The sequence below is a fragment of the Zalophus californianus genome, chromosome 6 (assembly GCF_009762305.2).
Source record: "Zalophus californianus isolate mZalCal1 chromosome 6, mZalCal1.pri.v2, whole genome shotgun sequence".
Classification (NCBI taxonomy): Eukaryota; Metazoa; Chordata; class Mammalia; order Carnivora; family Otariidae; genus Zalophus; species Zalophus californianus.
In genome coordinates this window covers 10,745,154-10,767,908 of record NC_045600.1, presented here as the reverse complement: position 1 = coordinate 10,767,908, position 22,755 = coordinate 10,745,154, and the positions used below count along the sequence as shown (strand labels likewise).

Here is a 22,755-nt window from a genome sequence, read left to right as displayed (position 1 = left end):
TCTCGAAATCTGCCTTTGATAGCCTGTGTGATGCTCGAGAAGTCATGCAAAGGGGCGCCTGGGTGGCTTAGTTGGTTAAGTGTCTGCCTTAGGCTCAGGTCATGATCCCAGGGTCCTGGGCTCAAAGAGTCCTGCAGCAGACTCCTTGCTCAGCAGGGACCCTGCTTCTCCCTCTGCCTGCAGCTCTTCCTGCTTGTGCTCTCCCTCTCTCTCTCTCGGGCAAATAAATAAATAAAATCTTTAAAAAAAAAGAGTCATGCAAATCTCAATTTTGTTCTGTCAAACGAGGAGATGAGATTAATGTTATTTTGCTTTGGTTTTGACATGATCTGAATTCTGTCATGTCCCAGGAGGTTGAATTGCTTTTAAGAACAGGTGAAGTATTTGTAGCATGCAGGTGTTCCTGACCTCATCAAACACAGGTAGATGACCATTAATAAGACAAGAGAGAAGCTATTTGGGCTAAGTCTAGAGGTTGTGTTACTAAGCTTGTTTTTACCCCCTTTGTGGCTGCCCTTATTTAAAATGGGCTGTCTTTCTTTGTTGATATGTTGTATACCTTCCCCTTACAGCTGAAATATCTGCTATATGTCAGAAGAAGGTAAGAGCAAACCATCTGTGTGGTGGGGCATGATTTGCTGTGTGTATGTAAATTTATTCATCGACATCTGCCTCATTTCTGCCCCCTGGTTTCCCAGTATGTACATGTCACTGTATTTGCGAGGGGGAAAAGAGGTAATTTAGCATGCAAGATTGCTATGTCCGAATGGTCTCTGTTTTCATTTCTGCTTTTGCTCACCCACCTTATGCACAGTGTTTTTGATAAGTAATCTGCAATGAAAGCATGTGTGACTCTAATTACAAAAAGCTTTGAATGACCATGCAGGGCATGCAACATAACTTTGGTAAAGGATGTATCTTGTGTGCTCAAAAATCTTTCTTGTTTGAAGTAGAGTACAAATCGTTCAATACATGTGTGTCAAACATACACTGACTACGTATGGCAAATATTCATTTATATGTAAGCTGAAATGTATCTCTAGTTAAAGATTCTACCTTCAGATTTCCTTTAGCCACTTTTCATGACAGTTTCCCTAAGCCATTTCCATCCTCTTTTCTTGTTCTAGTTGTTGAAAAGTACTAGACAAGGTAGTGTGGTGTCATACAAAGAACTTTGGATTAGTTGGTTGAAACATTTGGTTTCTGGCCCTCGCTGTCCCCATCTACCTATGAGACCATGTACAAGTCATTTAAACGTTTTAGGACTTGGTTGTGAGTGCGTACAGTCAACTGGTGGGTAGTCTAGGGATTGGCTGGTCCAGATGACCTCACTCCCATGTCTGGGGCCATAGCTGGGACAGCTGGAATGACACCCGGATGACAGGGGTGTCTGGCTCCCCCTTCTTGCCATTAGGGGTCTCATCCTCCAGGGAGCGAGGCTGGATTTGTTCACAAGGCTGGATTTGTTCACAAGGCAGCAGTGTTTGGAGTGAATGAGATTTACTGAATTGCAAGGCCTTTTGAGACTGAAGCTCCTAAGTCACATGACTTCTGCTGCATTCCACAGGTCAAAGCTAGTCCCCAGGCCAGCCCAGATTCAAGGAGAGGGGAAGTAGACTTCTCCCCTGTATAGAAGGAGTGACAAGAATTCTGTGGTCACATTTAATCTATCATCATCCACCCTCTGGCCATAATTACTTACATTTCTTCCACATGTAAAATACTTCCACCACCTTAAAAGACTTCCTACAGTCTTAAATCCATTTATGGCTTCAGTTCATCATCCTGTGACCTGCATATGGTCTGGTCCCTGATGAAACTCCTTGGGTGCAAATTCTCTTGATCCAGAGACATGTGAACTAAAAAGGCAAGTTATCTGCCCCCTTCCCCGCCACACCCTACACATGATGGTCAGATAGGGACAGGGTAAGAGCCGTGGACCTCCGTTCAGAAGAAAGGGAAGCACATTGCTGTCAGCACATGATAGCAGTTCCAGCCATGAGCACGTCAATGGTTCTTCGTGTCCAGGGATGGTGAATGTACTTTGACTGGGATCTGGTTCTACTTCCTGGGCGTAGTTCCCTAGTCCATTGTTGTCCTCCTGAATTCTTTGCTCTACTCTCGGAGACATCTTTCTTTTCCAAGAAGAAATGGTCCATGTTCCAGCTGAGGCCCTATCTTAGCTTGTCCCCTGCATGTAGTCCCATAGACTTCCTTTCATGCTGGACCGTGTCTGTCCCCTTTAGTCTAAGTTGGTGGCCCTTTTGCTAGTAAGACTTACTGTAAAACTCTGGGTTTTCAGTAAATCTCATTGGAGTTCAGGGCCCCCAAAGCCACATCTGTAATTCTTTTGGGGACAGTCCTTTCTATACTTTGGGCATTTTGGTCTACCCTTAAAATTATTAGAAGCTCTGTTCTAGCTGAAAGGCTCAACGAGGCATCACCTTATATCCTTCTGAAGTTTTAGCAAAGGATCGTGCAGCCAGTCTGCATACTTTTCATTTTTATCCTGAGGCTATTTCCTACTATGAAAATCTTTTATAAGCCAGAGAGACAAGGATGAGAAAGAGTTTTATATTCTAAATGAGCATGTCTTGGCTCTGGTGGTGTAATCTAACATATTTGACACCATAGTGGATCCTTTTTTTTAACACTGCTCCCCTTTTTACGGTAAAAATATTTTTAGTAATGAGCTTCGAATTAGCATGTTTTTATTATCCTTTAATAAATGTTGTATTTTATATTTGGAGAACATTCATTAAGTTCACAGTGGTTCAGAATTGTTTGAGCTTGCTTTGGGTACAGTTTGTGTCAGCCTCTTTTGAAGGACATATTCCTATATTCGAACAGTGGGTTTGAAATAAGCATCAAAATTGTAACGGCAAAGAGACAGACTTTGATTTATTTCAATTCTGTCATTCTATGAGCCAGGTTGGAGTTATTTTTTTATGTTTAAAATTCAAAGCAGTAAAACAGAGTGGCTGGGGAAAACCATGCTCAGTGAAATCTGAATCTAAGGGAAGTCTCTCTAGTTTGCTTTTCAAAGGAATGCATATAGCTGAGTCCGCATGGATTGAGGACTGACTGTGGCTTGGAAATACATTTTTAAAACTTAGTGGGAACCACAACAATGGTTTAGAACTTGAATCAACCAAAGGTTATTTTGGGGCAAAGTATTTTATTGCTGATATTACTTGGAATTGATGGTACATGGTGATAAAGCAGGCTGACTCTTAGTTGGTGTTCCTGATGGTAGTATATGCAATATATCTAGATAACTGCATAAGAAATCACTCAAAATGTGGCAACATTAAACAACAACAACTTAATGATGCTCATAGATTCTGTTGGTCAGGGATTTGGACAGGGCACAGTCCATAGCCTGTCTCTGCTTGATGATGTTTGAGCCCTCATCTGGGAAGACTCGAATAACTGGGCGCTGGAATTATCTAGAGGCCTCCAGATCATATATTTGGGCTCTGGGATGGGGTGGCTTGAAGGCTCCCCTGAGCCAGCACTGTTGACAAGAGACTTACGTACACATTGTCTCTCTGCATGGCTTGGCCATGGCAGAGTTCTGAGTATCCCAATGAGGAACTGTCTGAGGAGAGAACATTTCAAGATGGCCAGTGAAAGTTGCATGTCTTTTGAAATCTGGCCTCAGGAGTCATATAGGTATCACTTCTGCCGTATTTTATTGGTTGAAGCAGCCCATCTAGATTCAAGGCAAATGAATGCATACCTGAGGAAGCCAACCCGAAGAGCCTCATCCACAGTTAGACTTGATTTAGATGACAAGACCTTGAACCTCCAACTAAGAATTTGCATGTGGGAAGAAAGTAAATAATTTGTGACCAGAAAAGGGGATGGTAAATTGCAGGCCTTAAACTTCAGGACTGTATTATAGTGAATAACTACCTGCTAAACCCATATCCTCATCTTACTGTTTATAGCATAGTGGGAATCCCAGAGGAACAAAGACTAAGTATAACCAAGAGGAAGAAATGAAACACTAAGAATATATCTGATATACACCACACTGCTAGTGGTGTGGTATTGATTTGGTGGGGAGCAGAAGCCCCAAACCAATAAGGATTCATGTGCTTCCAGAATAAAAGTTAGTGTTTGAGAAAGAAAGAAAGGACATAGCGGGGAAAATATACCACTTGGTGAAGTCAGAACTGACTTGGATGCTCACAAGACTTGGGCCTCAGTTGCGGAAGAAACACACTGTATTTTAACAAAGAATTAAAAAAAAAACCCATATTAATAAAAGAAAGATTACAGAAATTTTAAACTTGCTTTTATCATTCATTGGCCTGCGTCCTGTTCAGAAGATGAGATTTCTCAGCACTAGGACTCAGAGCCTCGTACTAAAATCGAAGTGGAAGAACCTTCCTTTGAAACAGTCATTCCAATAGCCAGTTCAATATGTTGTCAGTGGTTTGATGTAGGTTTTGTGCTTGCCTCCTTCCTTCTCCTATCTCCTCAAAAGATCTGTCATGGGGGTGGGGTACGGTCTCAAATCTCCACCAAGCTCTGTATTCATAATGGCTTAGGGTATGACATCCCCTAGAGGTGTTCACATCTTTATAAACTCTACTGAAAGACTGAAAAGCTCTCAGGACACAAGACATTGAGTATGTACTGTGGCATCTCTGACAAGCTCAGGACACATATTTTTATGGAGGCCAGGAATGTTTCCTGACAGCTTCTCAGATGGCTTCATGTGGATGGTGCCTCTCTCCTTTGCCTCTTGTCAGGGTAGCTCTGAGTAGCCCCTCTGAACTCCGGATTCACTCTGTACCCCTACTTTTCTCTTTGGCATCCCTTCCTCTGTGGATTCCTTTCCTGTAGTTGATGTCAGCAGCTGATTCTATGAATGGTTCTTGCTGTGTTTTGCTATGTTCCCATGGTGTCAGTTAACATGTTTGACATATTCTTTAGGTCTTGAGGGAAAGAGTGCTGGAGGGAGTGGGCACCTTGCTTGGGGCCATGAGCTCAGTGCAGCCTGGTCCCCTACCTGTCACACAGCAAGGACAGAGGAGCTGTAGTGGAAATCTGCTCTTTTAGGGGTGGATCAAATAATTTTGAAAGTTTAATCTGGGGGTTTAATCCTTTCCTCTTCTGATGTGCTGTGATGTACTCTTTCTGGACCACGGTTTCAGGGTTTTTTCCTCCATATTTCTGCTGAAAACTCTTGAAACACTAACTTGAAATAATCCAGAAAGCATTCCACCCCAACCCCATGACTAATGCAATTTTACAGAGGGCTTTCCATCACAGTTCCACTCACATTTAGGACGTTTCTGCCACTCACAGTACTAGAACCCACTTGTTACCTTTTTTTTAACTATGCCTGAGATCTGTTTAGAGACCACCTGTCTTGTAGAAATTTTAGAAATGTGCGGCCACTTCCAGTGGCCCCTTAGCTTTCCATTTGTTTCAATTCTTAGCCACCTTTACCTCATTGATCATTGTTAGCTTATTTCGCTATTTTTTTTTTCCTCTAGAATTGCAGTTCTCACGTAAGAAGAGCGGTGGTCACCTGCTTTTCAGCAGGGTGCTGCGGCCGTCACGGAAACCGGCCTGTTCGGTATTGCAAAAGATGCCACTCGAATCATCATAGCAACGAAGTGGGGGCTGCCTCGGAGACCCACCTCTATCAGACCTCCCCTCCACCCATCAACACTCGGGAATGCGGCGCCGAGGAGCTGGTCTGCTCTGTGGAGGCCGTGATCAGGTAAGAGGCAGCTTGTTTCTGGGCCCGCCCAGAAACACCGCCTTGGCTTGGAGGCACCCTGCGCGCCCCGAGATGTGTAAAGTTAATTCAGCTTCAGGGGCCCCCAGCCTAGCCTCTCACCTTCCACCATGCAGTGACGATGCTTTCATGCAATCATTCACCCAATATTTTTTATCGATTGTACCAGGCATGTGTTAGGAACTTGAGAGAAAGGAGAGAATAAAATGGAGTCTCCGCCTTCAGGTTACCCCTGGAGGGACCATAACAACAGAAGCACACAATTCCATCCCCTGTGGGAAGCCCTGTGGGAGCACAGAGCTGAGGGTCTCGGGGGAATGAAGTGCAGGCGCCCATCAGAGTGAGGGGTGGGAAGAGAGGTGCCCCAGCCTAACTGCCCACAGTGAAGTGCGGGAGAACTCTCGGTAATTCGGTACTGGGGTAAATCAGCAGGCTCTGCAGTAAGCCGGGGGTGGGGGTGGGATGTCCAATCCTGCAGGCTGCAGGCTTTCTGTCCTATCACATGACCGTAAAAGAAGCTTTGGAAATGATAACTTCCACACTCGTTCTCTTTTTGTACAATATTCATTGAGGCAAGATTTTTAAACATTAAAGAAATAATATTAGAATGTAAGTTTTCTCAGGATAGGGACTCTTCTGTGTCTCTTACTCCAGTGGCTGAACAGGTGTAGAAATGCAATAAATGTTTGTCAAATGAAACATTACAGAAAGTTTGGAAATTGAAAAAAAAATCACCCATACTGCTATCATCATGGTCAGCTTTGCACCGGTTCTTCTAGTTGTATTCAAATGCACTTCTTATTTATGTAACTGTAATCATAGTGTATCCACAATTCTTTTTGATGTAACATTATACCACTAGCTCTTTTGCATGTTGTCATATGGTTTCTGTATTTACCATTTTTAGTGGAAACATAATTTTTATCTAGATTATTTGCCTACACCTTTAGATTTCTAGATTTCTTCCATTCTTTACTATTACAAATTACTCTGATAAATACTTTTGTGAATTGTGTTGTTTTGTATTTTTTATTTCTTAGGGTAGATGACAGATATGGTTGGCTGGGTCAAAGGGTATGAATATTTTCATGGCTATTGATATATTACCAAACTGATTTTCAGAGTGCGTGTATGAATTTATAATGCCAACAGCAGTCTGAAATGGCTAGTTTTTGATACACCCTTGCCAACGTTGGGTTTTATTTTTTAATTTTTTAAATTTTTATTCTTTTTAAAAGATTTTATTTATTTATTTGAGAGAGTGCGCACAAGCAGGGAGAGGGGCAGAGAGACAAGCAGACTCCCTGCCGAGTGGAGAGCCTGACGCAGGGTTCTATCCCAGGACCCCTGAGATCATGACCTGAGTGGAAGTCAGATGCTTCACCTGCTGAGCCACCCAGGTGCCCCACTGGGTTTTATTTTAAAAAATTATGACTTCTTTTAGCAGATTGAGAAAGGAGTCTTTGTTGCTCATTTTCAGATCTTTGAATATTAGGTATTGAATATTTTTCCATTTGTGTATACATTCCCCAGTCTCTCTCCTTGTACCATGCATTTGATGTCCACATAACTTCAGATTAGATACAGGGGAAGTATTAACGTCTAGTGGGATGGTTGGTGAACTGGAAGCCAGAATGCATCAGTTCTGCTTGATTTTAATTGATTGGAGGAAGCAGCCTCTTTGTGCCTCAGTTTGTTCATTTTTGAAATGGGGATGGAGTATAGGAAGGAAACAAAATTAGGCCTGTTGGAGTAACTCCTACTGATTGAAAGGAGAGCAGTCAGGAATGCTTGAGTGAGTACTCATGAAGTAGTTACTCTGAACAGGTTATCACCTAGAATGTGTTTTTTGGTAGTCTGACTTGACGTTGCTCATCTTTGGCAGCTTGTTGAAAGAAGCTGAGTTCCATGCTGAGCAGCGGGAATATGAACTGAACCGCCGGCGGCAGCTGGGCCTTTCCTCTTCCCACCATTCCCTGGATAACACTGACTTTGACAACAAGGACGATGATAAACACGACCAGAGGCTACTCAGTCAATTCGGAATATGGTTTTTAGTAAGAAAATGATTCTCCGCTTTCTTATTTCTCACGACAACATTGCAGCAATGAGGAGTATTTCCTGTTCTTTTTAAAGAAGCAAATAGTAACTAGTGAAAAGTTAACCTTATCAGTGGAACTCTATGTTCTAGGACAGTGACTCTCAACTGGGTTGTACGGTAGATTTCCCCGGGAAGGCTTTTAAAGAATGGCAATGCCAAGATCCCACCCCAGACTCTTGGGAACTTTTAAAAAAGTACCCCAGTTGATTCTAATGAATAGCCAGGTGTTGAAACCTACTGGCCAGACCCTGGACTGTTTGAAATGCTCATTTGACAGAAAATGAGTGGGGAGGTTGCTAGGGTATGTTTTGAAATCTTGGAGTCAATATAATTGTATAATTTGCAGATCATTCACATCCCATCTCTACACACGACATTTTTCTTGAAAGTTTAGTCTCTGTGGCACTTTTTGTGTATTTATATTTATGGCACGTCTGCATACAGCCAGAAAAATTAGAGCCATATTAACATGAGGAAGTTGACTGTTTTTAACTGATTCACTGGCAACATTCATTCAGCAAAGATCAAACATTCTGGTCCTAAATTCTTCACAAGTTGAACTTGCCAGTTGTTTAGAGAAGCAGACTCTTGTTTTTGCCCATCAGAGACAGACGAAGTCTCCATAGGAATACATCTCTTTTATGCTTTTATATGGTTATCTGAAAAAGTTGCATCTTGTTTTGTCTTACCAAATTGGTATTTAATTGTTAATTTCACATATTTTGCTCCTAGAAATTATTGTCTAGTGACATAATGACTGCTATTGTGAACTCTTTGAAGGCAAGGGTAGCATTTTCTTTATTTTGTACATTCCTGACCCCTACTATAGTGCTTAATAAAAGATTATTACAGAATGAATAATGAATAAACGATGAGCTGTTTTTAAAAGTCTATTTATAATGTGGTGAATTAGGGAACCCTAAGCTTTCAGAATTATTACTGGTAGAAAATCCTTAGCTAAATCTGATACTTTTAGAACGGAAATGTGGGTAGATTATTTTTTCACTTAAGATATTTGTGAAATTTCACTTTGCAGACTTAACTTTTTATTTTTTCAAAAGATTTTATTTATTTATTTGACAGAGAGAGAGAGAGAGAGACAGCAAGAGAGGGAACACAAGCAGGGGGAGTGGGAGAGGGAGAAGCAGGCTTTCCACTGAGCAGGGAGCCCGGGCTCGATCCCAGGACCCTAAGATCACGACCTGAGCCGAAGGCAGACACTTAACGACTGAGCCACCGAGGCGCCCCAAGACTTAACTTTTTAAAAAAGCATTTATCTAGTGTAGATTAAAAAATAGTTTTGTTTCTTTTTTTACAAAATAGATTTCTTATAAGGGAAAAGGCTTATGGAAAGGTGCAGTCTCGAGGGGAAATTATTGTTGCAATCCATCTCTCCTGCGAGGAACGCAGTTTCTAGGTTAACTGATCCTCCATCAATTATAAAACTTCCTATTTCAAATGGATTATTGGGAACTTTTTTTTTTTGGCTTTTAAACGAATATGTAATAATTATGTAGAGATAGATGGAGGCTGAAGCAGAGTCTAATCTGCCCATTTGCAGGTGAGCCTCTGCACACCCAGTGAGAACACGCCTACGGAAAGCTTGGCCAGGCTGGTGGCTATGGTGTTTCAGTGGTTTCACTCCACAGCCTATATGATGGATGATGAAGTTGGGAGTTTGGTGGAAAAACTGAAGCCTCAGTTTGTCACCAAGTGGTTGAAGACAGTATGTGATGTTCGCTTTGATGTCATGGTCATGTGCCTTCTTCCCAAACCGATGGAATTCGCCAGGGTAAGTGGAGGCCAACGGCTCGAACCTTGTTGGAGAGGCATTGGGAGAAGCTCTGCCCTAGCCATTAGCGTGTTATCAGTGTCTGTAGAAGAGGGAGTATCTTTTAGTTAATACAGCTGAATGAGGTTAGTTGAGTAACTACATTTTAGGGGATGTGCTGCTTTGATGTTGGTTTGGGATGGGGAAGAATGGCAAGATGAATATATGAATTATCTTTAAGAATTTAAGGGAGGATTCTTCCCTGACATTGCTGAAGATGTTTTTTAATTAAGATATAGAAAAAAAATTTTTTTCTCCCTGAGATTGCTAGAGCTCAGTCCTTTTCTGATCTACTGTCTTATGAAAGGCTAACATTGGACTAGGAGCAATTTCTGTGGTTTCACATATATTTCTAGAGATGAATGGTAGAAATCCCTGCCCTCCCATTTGGAATGCCAAAAAAGGCTTATTAGGAAGTGCCAAAATGCTCCTTTTCCTCTGGCTTAGAGGACAAGTTTCTCTGAGCTCATCCTTTTGCTTCTACCTCAGTGGATTATAGGCTCCAGATTTATAGCTAGTAAGACCCCATATTTTTTGAATCCAATATAGTTTGTGTCTAACCTAGCAAGGTAGATGTCCAGAATTAGTTTTTGGCAGGAATATATGAAACTTTTTCAAGGTGTTTTCTGAATTTTATTTTATTTGTGATTTTTTTTTTGGTTGCTTTCATTGAGATACTGAGGCATTTTTCAGTCTGAATAAGACATTTCAGGATACAATAGACCACAGACCATCTAAATGAGTAGATTATTAGATTAGTAGAATATTAGATTTCGGGGACACAGAGCCGTTCTATGTGTTTGTCAAGATACTCTTCTTTCTTCTTTGCTGCCACCTGCTGACTCACATATAAAATTGAATTTTTGCATGCTGGAAATTCCTTATTTCATGGCATTCTTTGAGTGTGTTGGTATGTTTTCTGTTGTTTCCTTTGGAAAAGTAAAGGATTGGTCTGCTCTGATTTTGGAAGATAAGAAGAATTGGGAGGAAAATTTTTTCCCTTCCAACATGGGCCCAATGGCTGAGGGCCTTCATATTAACCAGCAACAGACCTAGTCGGGAGAGAAAACACAAAGTGCGTTTACACTTATGCTCAGTACTCAGTCCATCACTGAATAGTCGGTGATGGGTAACTCCCTCAGTAGCCAGAGATAAAAGGTGTGTGTGGGGAGGGTAGCACTGGAATGGGAAGATATGGAAGGTTCTCTCGGGCCTTTTGATGCGAGTGGCACTCCATAGTCTGTCTCAACTCAATTCCAGAGTTGAATTCACAGGCAGCTCCCTTTAATGGAAGTGATATTTTCCTGAAGCTCTGCTTTAGTCAGACAAGGGAAGTTGGGGTAAGGTTTCTCTCTGCATCTTCTTTAGCTCAAATGTTTTCATTAAAATAATCTTTATACCAAGTCTGGGGGTCTGAGTGATTTCCCCCCATTTCTCCCAACTGAAACTTCTGGAGAAGTTTCACACAAAAATGAAGCACGGTTGATTGCTGTGGATTTGGGTTAGGCGCTTCCAGGTGAGAGGTCCTCAAAGGAGGAAGAGGGCGGAGATTAGGACAAACAAAACTAAGGTTGATGGTGAGAGTAGACTATAAACCTAGTTTCTGAGGCCACAGGGCAGCCAGTCGAGATTTGTAGATGTTGGGCTCAACGCGTCTTTAGATGATGGAGTGAGGACATCAGTGCCCGGTCGTGGTTATTCCCTGGAGCAGAGCATGGTGGACGCGAGTGTTCCGTGAGCTTCCTGACTGGCCGAGGCTGTTGCCCCGGTAAGTCCTTTGAAGTTCTTAGCAAGTCATCTTGCTCTTGCTTGTAGGGCTTTTGGGACAAGACAACCTAGAGTCTCAGGAAGGATTTGGGCAGTCCGGTTTTAGTTTTCAGTGACACCAAATCAGCAGCCTGGGAGAAAAATTGGCAACATTAGTTACTGAAAAAATGTGCAAGACAAATACCATATGATTTTACTCCTATGGGGAATTTAAGAAACAAAACAGAGGAACAAAGGGGAAGGGAGGGCAAAATAAAATAAGATGAAATCAGAGAGGGAGACAAACCATAAGAGACTCTTAATTATAGGGAACAAACCGAGGGTTGGAGGGGAGTTGGCATAACTGGGTGACAGGCATTAAGGAGGGCACGTGATGCAATGAGCACTGGGTGTTGTATGCAACTGACGAATCACTAAATTCTACCTCTGAAACTAATTAATGCACTATATGTTAATTATTTAAATTTAAATAAAAAAAATTTTAAATGTACAAGAGAGCAGGATTCAGTTTATGAAGAGGCAAAAAAATAGCTCAAAGGCAATGAACAGGACTAGAATCTGATAACTCACAAGGGTGGGTTATAGTTTTCCATTGAAACACAAAATCTCTCTCTCCAATCACCCCCATTTTGATCAAAGATAATCAAAGTAAGATTACTCTTATTCACAAAATAAGTCTAGTCTCATTAAATTTAACTTACTTATTTCTGTAAATGCAGTGAGAATGGTAGTTGACCAAATAGACCTTTTTAATGTTTGCTTTGCTGGAGTTTTTATGGAGAATCTCAGCTTGGGCTTTTATAAACCTCTAGAGGCTAGAATGCCAAGCCAGTAACTTGTCATCATACTTCATCTGCAGTACCTATAGATTTGGGTAAATTTCTCTCTTTTTGAGGTCACCAAAATATTCTAAGCTTCCTGGGCCGACCAGGAAGTGGTATTTCTTACTTTCTTTTAGGCTGGGATTTCCATAAGCCAGGTACCAGGCTGGTTCTTTCAAGAGGGCTTTGTAAGCATTGACTCCTTCATGTCAACCTTAGTTCCTTAAAACTGTCTAGCCATATCTGATTCTATGCACATACTTCTAAAATATGACACTCCAGTCAAAGCCTTGGTGATATAACCAGTTTTTCCAATTATGTTTTAATACAAGGAGAACAGATCCTTCTTAAACTTCTGCATGAAAATAAAAATACTCACTAAGAGTTTCTGAACCCTGGAGGGACTTGATGGGGGGAGAAAAAAGGCAAATATTTCATTGTTGTTTACAAAGATGTAATCTACTAAATTGTTGTGAATTATAGATAGCTTAAGAAAAACCTTATATCCAGAAAATAGAACAGTAAAGAGCCAGCAATGCTCCAAACTAAAAAACAAAAACAAAAACAAAAACATAAAAATGATCATCATTCTTCATCAGTTCATTCAGCCCCATGCAATTTTCCTTCCGTTTGATCTTGGGTTAGCAGTTGTATGAACCCATCAGCTTCTCTATCAGAGTTCTGCAATCCTTTCTCAAGCCAGTGGCATGCAATGCCCTCAGAAGCCTGTACCCCATATTGCCTGTCATAGTCCTTTCCGTGGGTCTCAGAGACAGTCTTTTTGCTGAAGTCAAAGCGTTCTGTCTCGTGGCTGATTGCAAGAGCTTTCAGGAAAGCATCAGAATAAAACAGTAACAATCTGATAACTCAGAAGAGACAGCTGTTTTTCTTAGACCAACAATATTAACGTAGTCTTATTTATCAAAATTTTACCCAAATTGCATGAACTTGATAAACATTTGGGTTACTCTACTCTCTATATTTCAGAGAGTTTTGGGCATATTTAATTTATATAAGCTCTTATGTTTTTAAAGCTCATTTGGAATAGAGATCTTTTAATGGATTTTATAAATTGATTTGTGAGTACCATTCAGAGGTAAGAAAATATCACATATATGTAATATACCTAGGCAAACATATAGGCAGATACAAATACAAATGGTCCCCAACTTATGATGATTTGACTTATGATTTTTTTACTTAATGGTGGTGCAAAAGCGATACACGTTCAGTAGAAACCGTACTTCAGAATTTGAATTTTGATCTTTTCCTGGGCTAGGGATATGCAGTATGATCCTCTCTCTTTTGATGCTGGGTAAGGGCAGTGAGCCTGAGCTCCCAGCCAGACACGTGATCATGGGGTAAACAACTGCTACACAGACAACCATTGCACACCCATACAACCATTCTCTTTTTCATTTGCAGTCCACTATTCAACAGATTACATGAGATATTTAGCACTTTATTATAAAACAGACTTTGTGTTAGATGATTTTGCCCAACTTACAATGGGCTTATTGAGCTGTAATGAAATTATGAGTTGAGGAAGAACTGTTGACCTTAACAGCAGAGCCTGTCATGGTAAAAACAAAACTTGCTAGTTTATATAAGGGTTGGCATTCATATGCACTCTTCATCCTCACTTTTATTCAAATTGTGTCTCTAACAGATAGAACAAGTGGTTAACTTGTTCAGTGTAAAGGCTAACGCTTTTTATCAGTATGTGTGGGGGAGACCTTCAAGATCTTTTTATTGGCCTTGATATGTAATCTCATGAAGGCTGTGTTTCATCCTCAGGTAGTTACTTATTTCAGTCAGTTAAGAAGTTAGCTTTTTTTTTTTTACGATTTTATTTAATTATTTGAGAGAGAGAAAGAGAGCACAGAGGGAGAGGGAGAAGCAGACTCCCTGCTGAGCAGGGAGCCCATTATGGGGCTCCATCCCAGGACCCTGAGATCATGACCTGAGCCAAAGGCAGACGCTGAACCGACTGAGCCAGCCGGGCGTCCCAAGAAGTTAACTTCTTGAAGACTGGGATATGCTAAGGACAACGGCAGTGGAGGTTTGCTAAGGGGGTTGTTAATTGGAACTTCTCAGAAGGAGGAATAAATGTGCCCTGTTTTAGAATAGGAGGCAATAGTACGAGTAAAAGCAAGGCACTCGTGGGGCGGAGCCAGAGTTATTTCCATGGATGTTTGCCTCTCGGAGAGATGGTTCTCAGGTCCTTGAGAAGATAGTTCTGGGTGGTAGGAGATTTACATCTCAAAGAGGGAGGGAGAGGATGCAAGCTTTTAAAGTCACTTGCCGGAGAGGGTTTTCAGGGGTTTTATTTGTCTATTAGGTTTTGACTGGGACAAATAATAATGTTCTCCTGGTAGCATGGAGCTTTTATGAGCAGGCATTTCAAGGCAGGAGGGGCGTGGGAGGTGGACAACATTATTTATGCTGAGTCTGAAGTCTTTTTTTTTCCTTTAAAATTTTTTATTGTTATGTTAATCACCCTACATTACATCATTAGTTTTTGATGGAGTGTTCCATGATTCACTGTTTGTGCATAACACCCAGTGCTCCACGCAGAACGTGCCCTCTTTAATACCCATCACCAGGCTAACCCATCCCCCCACCCGAGGCTGAAGTCTTGAGCCGGTCCTGGTGGAGGTCTGAGTGGAGAGCAGGGCTCAGAGGAGTGGGCCTGAGGAGGTGGAGGCCTGAGACGGTTACTACTGAAGTGTTTCTTCAGTGCAGGAAGCCTCTTTTCCAATGTCCTAACTGTTTATGGTATCTGCAGGCATCTCGTGATGAACAGGGGAGGCTTTGGGATTGTTAAGAAGCATGGGTGGGCTTTGGGATACTTCTAGAAACACAATTATGTTTTCGCAAAAATCCAGTTACTAAGGTGAGGACGGTTATTTTTAATTCTTCAAAGAACGAGATGGCAGTCTTGATACTAACATTAATTAAGGAGCTGGCCTGCCTGCTCAACTGCATTCATTTTAATTCTTTGTATCGATGAGAGAAGATTTCCAGCTAAGGGGGAAAGCAGATTCCTATGTTCTAAGATGCATAGATTTGGAGCTGTGTACCTTTGCAATATTTTTATAAATTGTTTGGCAAAGGCTTTAGGATGTTTTCCTTCTGAGTACATCATTCCACTTTAGCCCAATTAAACTTCAGAGGGAAGACCTCTATAATAGCTCCTATCAGGCTCTGAATATGGGCCTCCAGCTGGGTCATTCACAAGAGGAGGTGGTGGAGGGGGGTAGTTCATGGTGGGGGCAAATTTTAATTTTTGTTCTAAATCTGATTTCCGTTCTAAATTTTGCTAGGCGAGTCTTTTAGTGCTAGTTGTGATCTTTTGTGTGTGTGTATCTTATCAATTTGATCCTCCCATATTGGTAATAGGACATTTGTTTAGGGTGAGAAAACTCTAGAAATCCTTTTAAATATAATACTTTTCCAAATCAAAGGATCCATTGTCTGGCTGTTGACAATTGAGGAACACCACAGAGATACTTGTTCCAAAATGTGACTCAAAACCAGTAGGCCTTTATGTGGCTCAACCATAAATTACATGGCCAAAGGCACCTCAGTCAGCAAGGATACATGCCACCTTGTCAACATTATCAGTGTTAGCTCTTCTGAGTCTATGTAACTGGCAACAACAGTGACAATCCCAGAAATGTAGTCGCTTCCTGAAAATATCCAGTCAGTCATCTAGGATTTTGGACAATATGATACCAAATAGATATTTAAGCTTTAAATGGAATTGATTTAATAGTTTTGAATAACCTAGAATTCTAGGTATAGTGATTAAACATTAAAATTGGATTCATTTAAAATAAGGTGGTTTCCCACAAAACTTGTGTTACATGGTAAAGATTCAGGACCAATTGAGCCTTTGTTACTTTGATATGCTTAATAAGAATATAAGATCTTCATCTAAAATTAGAATTATAAACAGAACCCAAATTTGTGATTTGAATTTTTTTCTGCACTAGAAAATTAATATATTATCTTAATTAGTAGAAAGTATGTCTTTTTTTGTTCATGAATTCAACCCGCCTTAGAGCATTTTTAGGAAAAAAATTGTGGCACAATATGCAGCAGAGGGAAAAAGAGTGCTCTCTGCTTTATTTTCCATGATGAAAAATATTCAATGCTAGTGTACAGTAGTGGAAATCTATATTCCTCTGATGCACAGGTGTAACTACATGTTTTTGTAATGGGTTTGTCCAACTTTAGAAATAATAATGCTTCAGTGGTATGCTTCTCCTGTTAGGAATAAATCTTGGGAATTTTAATTCATGTGTTTTCTGGAAAGACTGCAGTAGAATAGTTCAAATTCAGTCTGTGTTGATATTTGGACCTACTTATAACTATGATTTCATTTTTGGTAATTAATGGATCCTGGTGGTTTACAGATTCTTACAAATCTCACTCTGAAGATACTTGGCCCAGGACTTAGATGTAATGGATTGTGGTCTTTCTCTGTACCCATTTCCTTTAGGAAGTCCTTAGAGTATAATCTTAACAGGTGCATTTTGCTCTTTCCTCCTGTGGCTGTGGAAATGCCATCAGGTTGGTGGATACTGGGATAAATCCTGCAGCACAGTGACTCAGTTGAAGGAAGGTCTCAACCGAATCCTCTGCCTGATCCCCTACAATGTGATCAGTCAGTCTGTGTGGGAGTGTATTATGCCAGAGTGGCTGGAAGCCATCAGAACAGAAGTCCCAGATAACCAGTTAAAAGAATTCAGGGAAGTATTAAGGTGGGTAAGTAGTTTAATGAAGTCACCGTAATTATGATGATGTCTAACATTTATTGAGCATGTAATGTGTGCCAGGCACTGTGTTAAGCATTTTATGTAATCTTGTTTACTTTTTAACAACCCTATAGAGAAATCTGAAGGTGCAAAACGAAGTAGTTGTTATAAATTGTTCTGTGGAATAATAAATACACCATATTGTTTGCTTATTTTCAAATATAGTATGATTTGGATAAAGTGGGGAAAGTGCAAAGGGAAAATGTTCTTAGATGCTGGGAAGCAACTCTAATTCCTTAGAAATACAGTTCCTTCTGTTGAGCCTGGTAGGAGTATAAACACTAATGTTATTAACTGTGTGAATTCTTCATATCTGTTCTAATGACATAAACTATTACAGCAAAGTGAGATATGATAATAACATTGAGAACACAGACCAGTCAAAAGTGTTTGGCTCCCCCAAATAAGGTATAGTTAAGAATGCAACAGGAGACCCTAATCTATGCCCATTGATCATTTACTTCTGTTGGCTCTGCTTTCCAGCAAAATGTTTGACATTGAGCTCTGTCCTCTACCTTTTTCATTGGAAGAAATGTTTGGCTTTATTAGTTGTCGGTTCACAGGATACCCTTCCTCTGTTCAGGAACAAGCTTTACTGTGGCTTCATGTAAGTAAATGATACTTTTAATCATTTGGGGGCAATAGTTCTTAGCCTGGAAACTTGAGATCCCTGGGTCGAGGAGTGGGAAGCTACTGGAAAGAGCCCATAAATTTGCATGTTTGCTGAGGACCGTCTACAGACTAATAACTCACCACACGGATGGATACCTATATTTCAAATATATGTGGCTATAGTTATGGTTAATAAAATACAGATTTATGCAATACTGTTACTGAATTCATAATAGCTTTGGTCCTTATGTATTTTTCCATCAATAGATTCTAAAGGTGTAATAGCTGTCTTTGTGGACATTCTGATCAATCTTTTCATATTAAATAGGTCCTTTACTTGGAAAGGTTGAAAGCTCCTGACTGAGGGAGGAGCTCCTGCTGCCCCCCGCCCGAGCTTGGAATACTTCTCTCTCCGGTCTGCATTTGTAATCCAGTTTATCCTTAAAGCCCAATCTCAAGTTTGCCGCTGTTTCACACCCCCATTTTCCCTTCAGAATTCATTATTCCTTCCCCCCAGTATCCATACGGGCTCTTTGTGCAAATGTTATTCTGTCTAATATTTAGTTCATTTTTGTCTCTTCTCCTGATTGCAAATGCCTGGAGGGCAGGGACGAGGCAGGCCTTTTTCATGTTTGAATTCATGCCTCCCTTCATCCCCTTTCCTCTCAGCATCTGGCACATGCCTTGTATTTATTTAGCGGATGTTCCTAAATATTTATTTAATTGAGTTGAATGCTCGGCAAAAAGTTCGGGCAGTTTCAAAACAGGAGGACAGAGCCCACGTTTAGTTTAGCCATGGGTGCTGTTACATTGCTGAATCACAGACGGAGGTGATAACAAAAGCTTTTCAAGTCGTGCGGCTGCCTTTCTGGGTTCTACACTGAGGGAACAATATTTTTCACAACTGACAAAGAGTAAAGGGACCATTTTTTAAAAAAAGTCCCCTTTTGGGCACTTTTCATACCCTGGTAGTTATCAGTAAGAAAATTTCTCATTTTAGGAAAACCAGGCCTTCCACAGATGGCTAGGTGTTGTCACTCAGTTACACACCCTTGAGGCTGAGTTAGGTCGGGGTGAGCACACAGGGCCGTCAACCTCGGGTCTCACCATGGCGAGAGCAATTACAGCTGCATGATTTATGGACGGGGATTTCCCAGAGTGCTGGTTTGAAGACAGGGTGCCTCAGCTGAAGTTTCTAAACCACTCGTCTAACCATTTGGGGAACAGTGTGAACAGCATAGTGATTGGAGTTGACTCATTTATTGATTGACTGTGGAAACATTTGTAGAGTTCCTCTGTGCCAGGTGCTGTCACTGGCACTGGGATGAAAATGGGATAAGAAATGGTCTTCTCTTCATACTTCCTTTCTTCAGGGAGCTCACAGTGGGAGAGAGAGTATGAAACAATCACATATAACGAAAAGCGATAGTTGCTCTAATAAATGTATGTACAGTGTTCTAACTAAGGAAGCAGAGAAGAGGGATGGATTAGTTCTGTTTGAAGGAAGGAGGCATCTATTTCCAAAAATTCATTACAGATACTTGATTTTGGCAGGATATCTGAACCTGCATCAGAAAGCAAGATCAGATGGGGCAGTCAGATCAGAGGGGGGAATGGACTGGGGGAGGATTGCATGCAGGTTACACTACTCCAGAAGGAAGGTGGTGAACTAAGGCACTAGTCTATGGAAAGGAGGAGACAGTGTCAAGAGATACTTCTAAGTTTTAGTAGAAATAACATGGCGATTTATGGGATGTGGGGAGTGGGGAAGATGGAAGGTTCAATAATAACTTTGATTTTTTAGTATGAAAAATCGAGGGTGGCTGTGCTGATAGAATATACATAAGGTTAAGTATCCTTATGTTCAATAGTTTGCTTTGGGAAAAAATGTGAAATGCAGTTTTTTTTTTCAGTTTTAAAGTTTATATTTTTTGGGGGGGGATATATGCCTTTTTTTCCCCAGGTGTTATCGGAGTTAGACATCATGGTTCCACTTCAACTATTGATAAGTATGTTTTCTGATGGAGTTAATTCTGTTAAAGAACTGGCAAATCAAAGAAAATCAAGAGTCAGTGAACTGGCAGGGAACCTTGCAGCTCGAAGGGTAATTATTGCCACAACTGTTTTTGTCTTACTTGTTAAGCTTTTGTCAATTCTGCCAGCTCCAAAAGTAGCATCATAATAAACTTCTCTGAAAATGCTCTTTCATCCCATCTCACTCTGTTAATCTTTTAAACACATTAAATCATAGAAAACATTGATCTAATATACGTTTCATATCATCTATGGTCAATAAATTGTTGAGTTTTTCCCTGCACATACCTATTAGCTGTCTCTCACCCTTGATGAAAACAAAAAGAGTTAGCTTTGAGGTATTATTTCTTTTTTTCTTTTTTTTTTTTTTTTTTTGGTCACCTGGTGAAAAAGAATTCTTTACCAGCCATTTGGTAGATGAGTGCTTCACTTTGGGGATGAGAAGTTGGGATGTTTTGTTCTATCGTGTTTCGAGGAGATGTGATCAATTGTCTGATGGTGACTGTGAATGATGCTGTCATTATGGACCAACTGAGCTCAGTTTTTGGGACCACTTTTTACCTTTGTGAATGAGAAAAGTCAACATAGTCTGGCCCAAAGTGTAGGAAAACTATTGAGACTGTGATCATTTTTCTGTGGAGCACCTGGTAGAGCTTCTGTTGATGTGCTGACTTTCCCAAATAAGGATCAGTTCTGGACAGGTTCACTGTCCTGTGATGGTAGGCAGGGACTATTCTCAACTTGCCCTTGTCAGCCTCTCCATACCATTTTTCCTACTGTCATTCCTACCTGATATCTATGGATTAGGAAATATGTCAAAATCATGGGATCATAGTTTGCATCCAGTGCTTTCTTTTGATTTTAATCATTACTTCTTTTCTCATCTGCCTCATAGGAACCAGCTGGCAAGCATTTATATTTTGTTTCTTTCTTCTCTCACCTTTAATATTATGTGACTTAGTTGGTGCCTTCTACTGTGCAGTGTGTTCACAATGAACAGTATCACAGAATGGTGTGAGGCAGTTGGAGAAGAACTCATTATCCTCATTTTTATCAATACTTAACCTGAGGTTCAGTGGGCTGAAGTGATTTGCCATAGAGAACACTGTCAATATCCAGGTATTCTGGTTCTTGATGGGGTACTCTTTTTTTTTTTTTTAACTTAAATATGGTGTTCAAGGAACTTGCTGGTTGTTAGAGATACTTTTAAGAGAGAAAATATGATTTCAGAGTGATATACAGTACAGCTATGTCAGTCATTGTCCTGCTACAGAATTTATCCCACATGGTTCAAATGGAGAGACATTCCTGGAGATTCTGTCTATAGAGTTATGGGGAAGGTTAAGGGAGCAGTAAGTGTTGGTGAGGCACCTAGACGCCAGTAAGAGCTCAGTAGGAAGCCATTATACCCCCAGGGTTGAAGGAACCAGGGAAAGAGTTCCTGGAGCCCATTGAGAGCTGAAATATTAAGGAAGGGCTGGCTGGAAGAGTGATGGAGAGACTGCCAAGGATGTAGCATCAAAGCAGGCAGGGGGTGGGACATATACTTCCACCTTTCTCTTCTTCAACTGCAGGGCTTCTGCTGGTGCCTCCCATTGACCCTACCCAACTGGAAGCCAACTAGCAAGAAAGCCAGGAGAGACTCTATCCTCGGCATCCTTGGGCATAGAGCAGGGCAGAGTAGGGCAGTGAGGGACTTGAATTAGGCAATTGGACAATAACCAGTTCCATAGGTTTGACATATATTGTTTTCCCATGGTAGTTTAATAATTATAATATCCAGATGCTGTTCTTCTTTAACCAGTCACATTAAACAGATTTTGTGCTTATGAATCTAAAACTGATCTTGTAATATTTTATTTTTGTAAGGTCTCATTTTTCAGGTTATGGTTTTTAGGTAGTTTAGTTTAATTGGAAATGTGGATGGGATGAACAATATAATGTCAAAGACAGCTGCCTTTATTCTTCAGTGTGCTGATGTTTCATTCACCTGACAATTAGTCACAAAGTTTGGATGATTTTATTTTATTTATTTATTTATTTTTTAGACATGAGCCCTAATGTCAGTGATTTTATTTCTTATTTTTGTGTTTTGAGAAGATCAAAACTATTTGGAAGTACTAATGCTACTCACTAAGGAAGGAAATCAGTGTGACAGCTGGAAATACCTTCCATGAGACCCAGATATTTTATCTAGCCATTTTGGCTTCTGTGAGTTCACTTATGTGTGTTGATGTTCTTTCTTCTAGGTGAGTGTTGCCTCTGATCCTGGCCGGCGAGTTCAGCACAATATGCTGAGTCCATTTCATAGTCCTTTCCAGAGTCCATTTCGGAGTCCTATGCGTAGTCCATTTCGTAGCCCTTTCAAGAATTTTGGACACCCAGGAGGAAGGACTATTGACTTTGATTGTGAAGATGATGAAATGAATCTAAATTGTTTCATCCTCATGTTTGATCTTCTCCTGAAGCAGGTAGCTGAAGCATGAGCTTTCTTTAGTTCTGAGGTGAAGAATAAGGGAAAGCGTTGTATAGTGATTCTTGCTATGTGTTGGACATCTTCATACTCATGAAATGATGCAGCATCACTCAAGACATTTTGCAAACTCCTTTCAGGATTCCCTAAAGAGTCTGAAAAATACTGTATGAATATCTGCAATGATGTTGACATATGAGAGTGGATGTGAATTTTAGAAACACTCTAGCATCATTAGAATTGATTCTGTTGAACAAATTTGGTGAGCTAACTGAGTAATGCTATTGTTGGGAAGAGCAAGGTACAGCTCTGTAGTGATGGGCTGATTTAAATATATTCCATGAATTGATTTTTTTAAGGTAGTTTCAGAAGAGAAATATAAAAGTCTTTGATCAGGAGAACATTTCTTAACTTTTTATTCTGAAATAATTTCAGACTTGTGGATAAGTTGCAAGATATGTACAAAGAATTCCCAAATACTCCTCCCTTAGATTGTCCAGATAATAACACTTATCATATTTCTTTCTCTATC

General features: G+C 40.5%; 1 protein-coding gene across 2 annotated transcripts in view; it reads left to right on the top strand.

Moving 5' to 3' along the window:
• Positions 1–22,755, top strand: part of UNC79 (unc-79 homolog, NALCN channel complex subunit) — a 194,234-nt gene that overhangs the window by 50,326 nt on the left and 121,153 nt on the right. For both annotated transcript variants that reach the window (XM_035728283.1, XM_035728282.1), the window contains exons 8-15: positions 573–601; positions 5,514–5,743; positions 7,647–7,818; positions 9,424–9,654; positions 16,860–17,050; positions 17,588–17,711; positions 19,680–19,820; positions 22,000–22,221. In XM_035728283.1, coding sequence (XP_035584176.1) covers positions 573–601; positions 5,514–5,743; positions 7,647–7,818; positions 9,424–9,654; positions 16,860–17,050; positions 17,588–17,711; positions 19,680–19,820; positions 22,000–22,221 — 1,340 coding nt within the window. The remainder of the gene's footprint in view (positions 1–572; positions 602–5,513; positions 5,744–7,646; positions 7,819–9,423; positions 9,655–16,859; positions 17,051–17,587; positions 17,712–19,679; positions 19,821–21,999; positions 22,222–22,755) is intronic.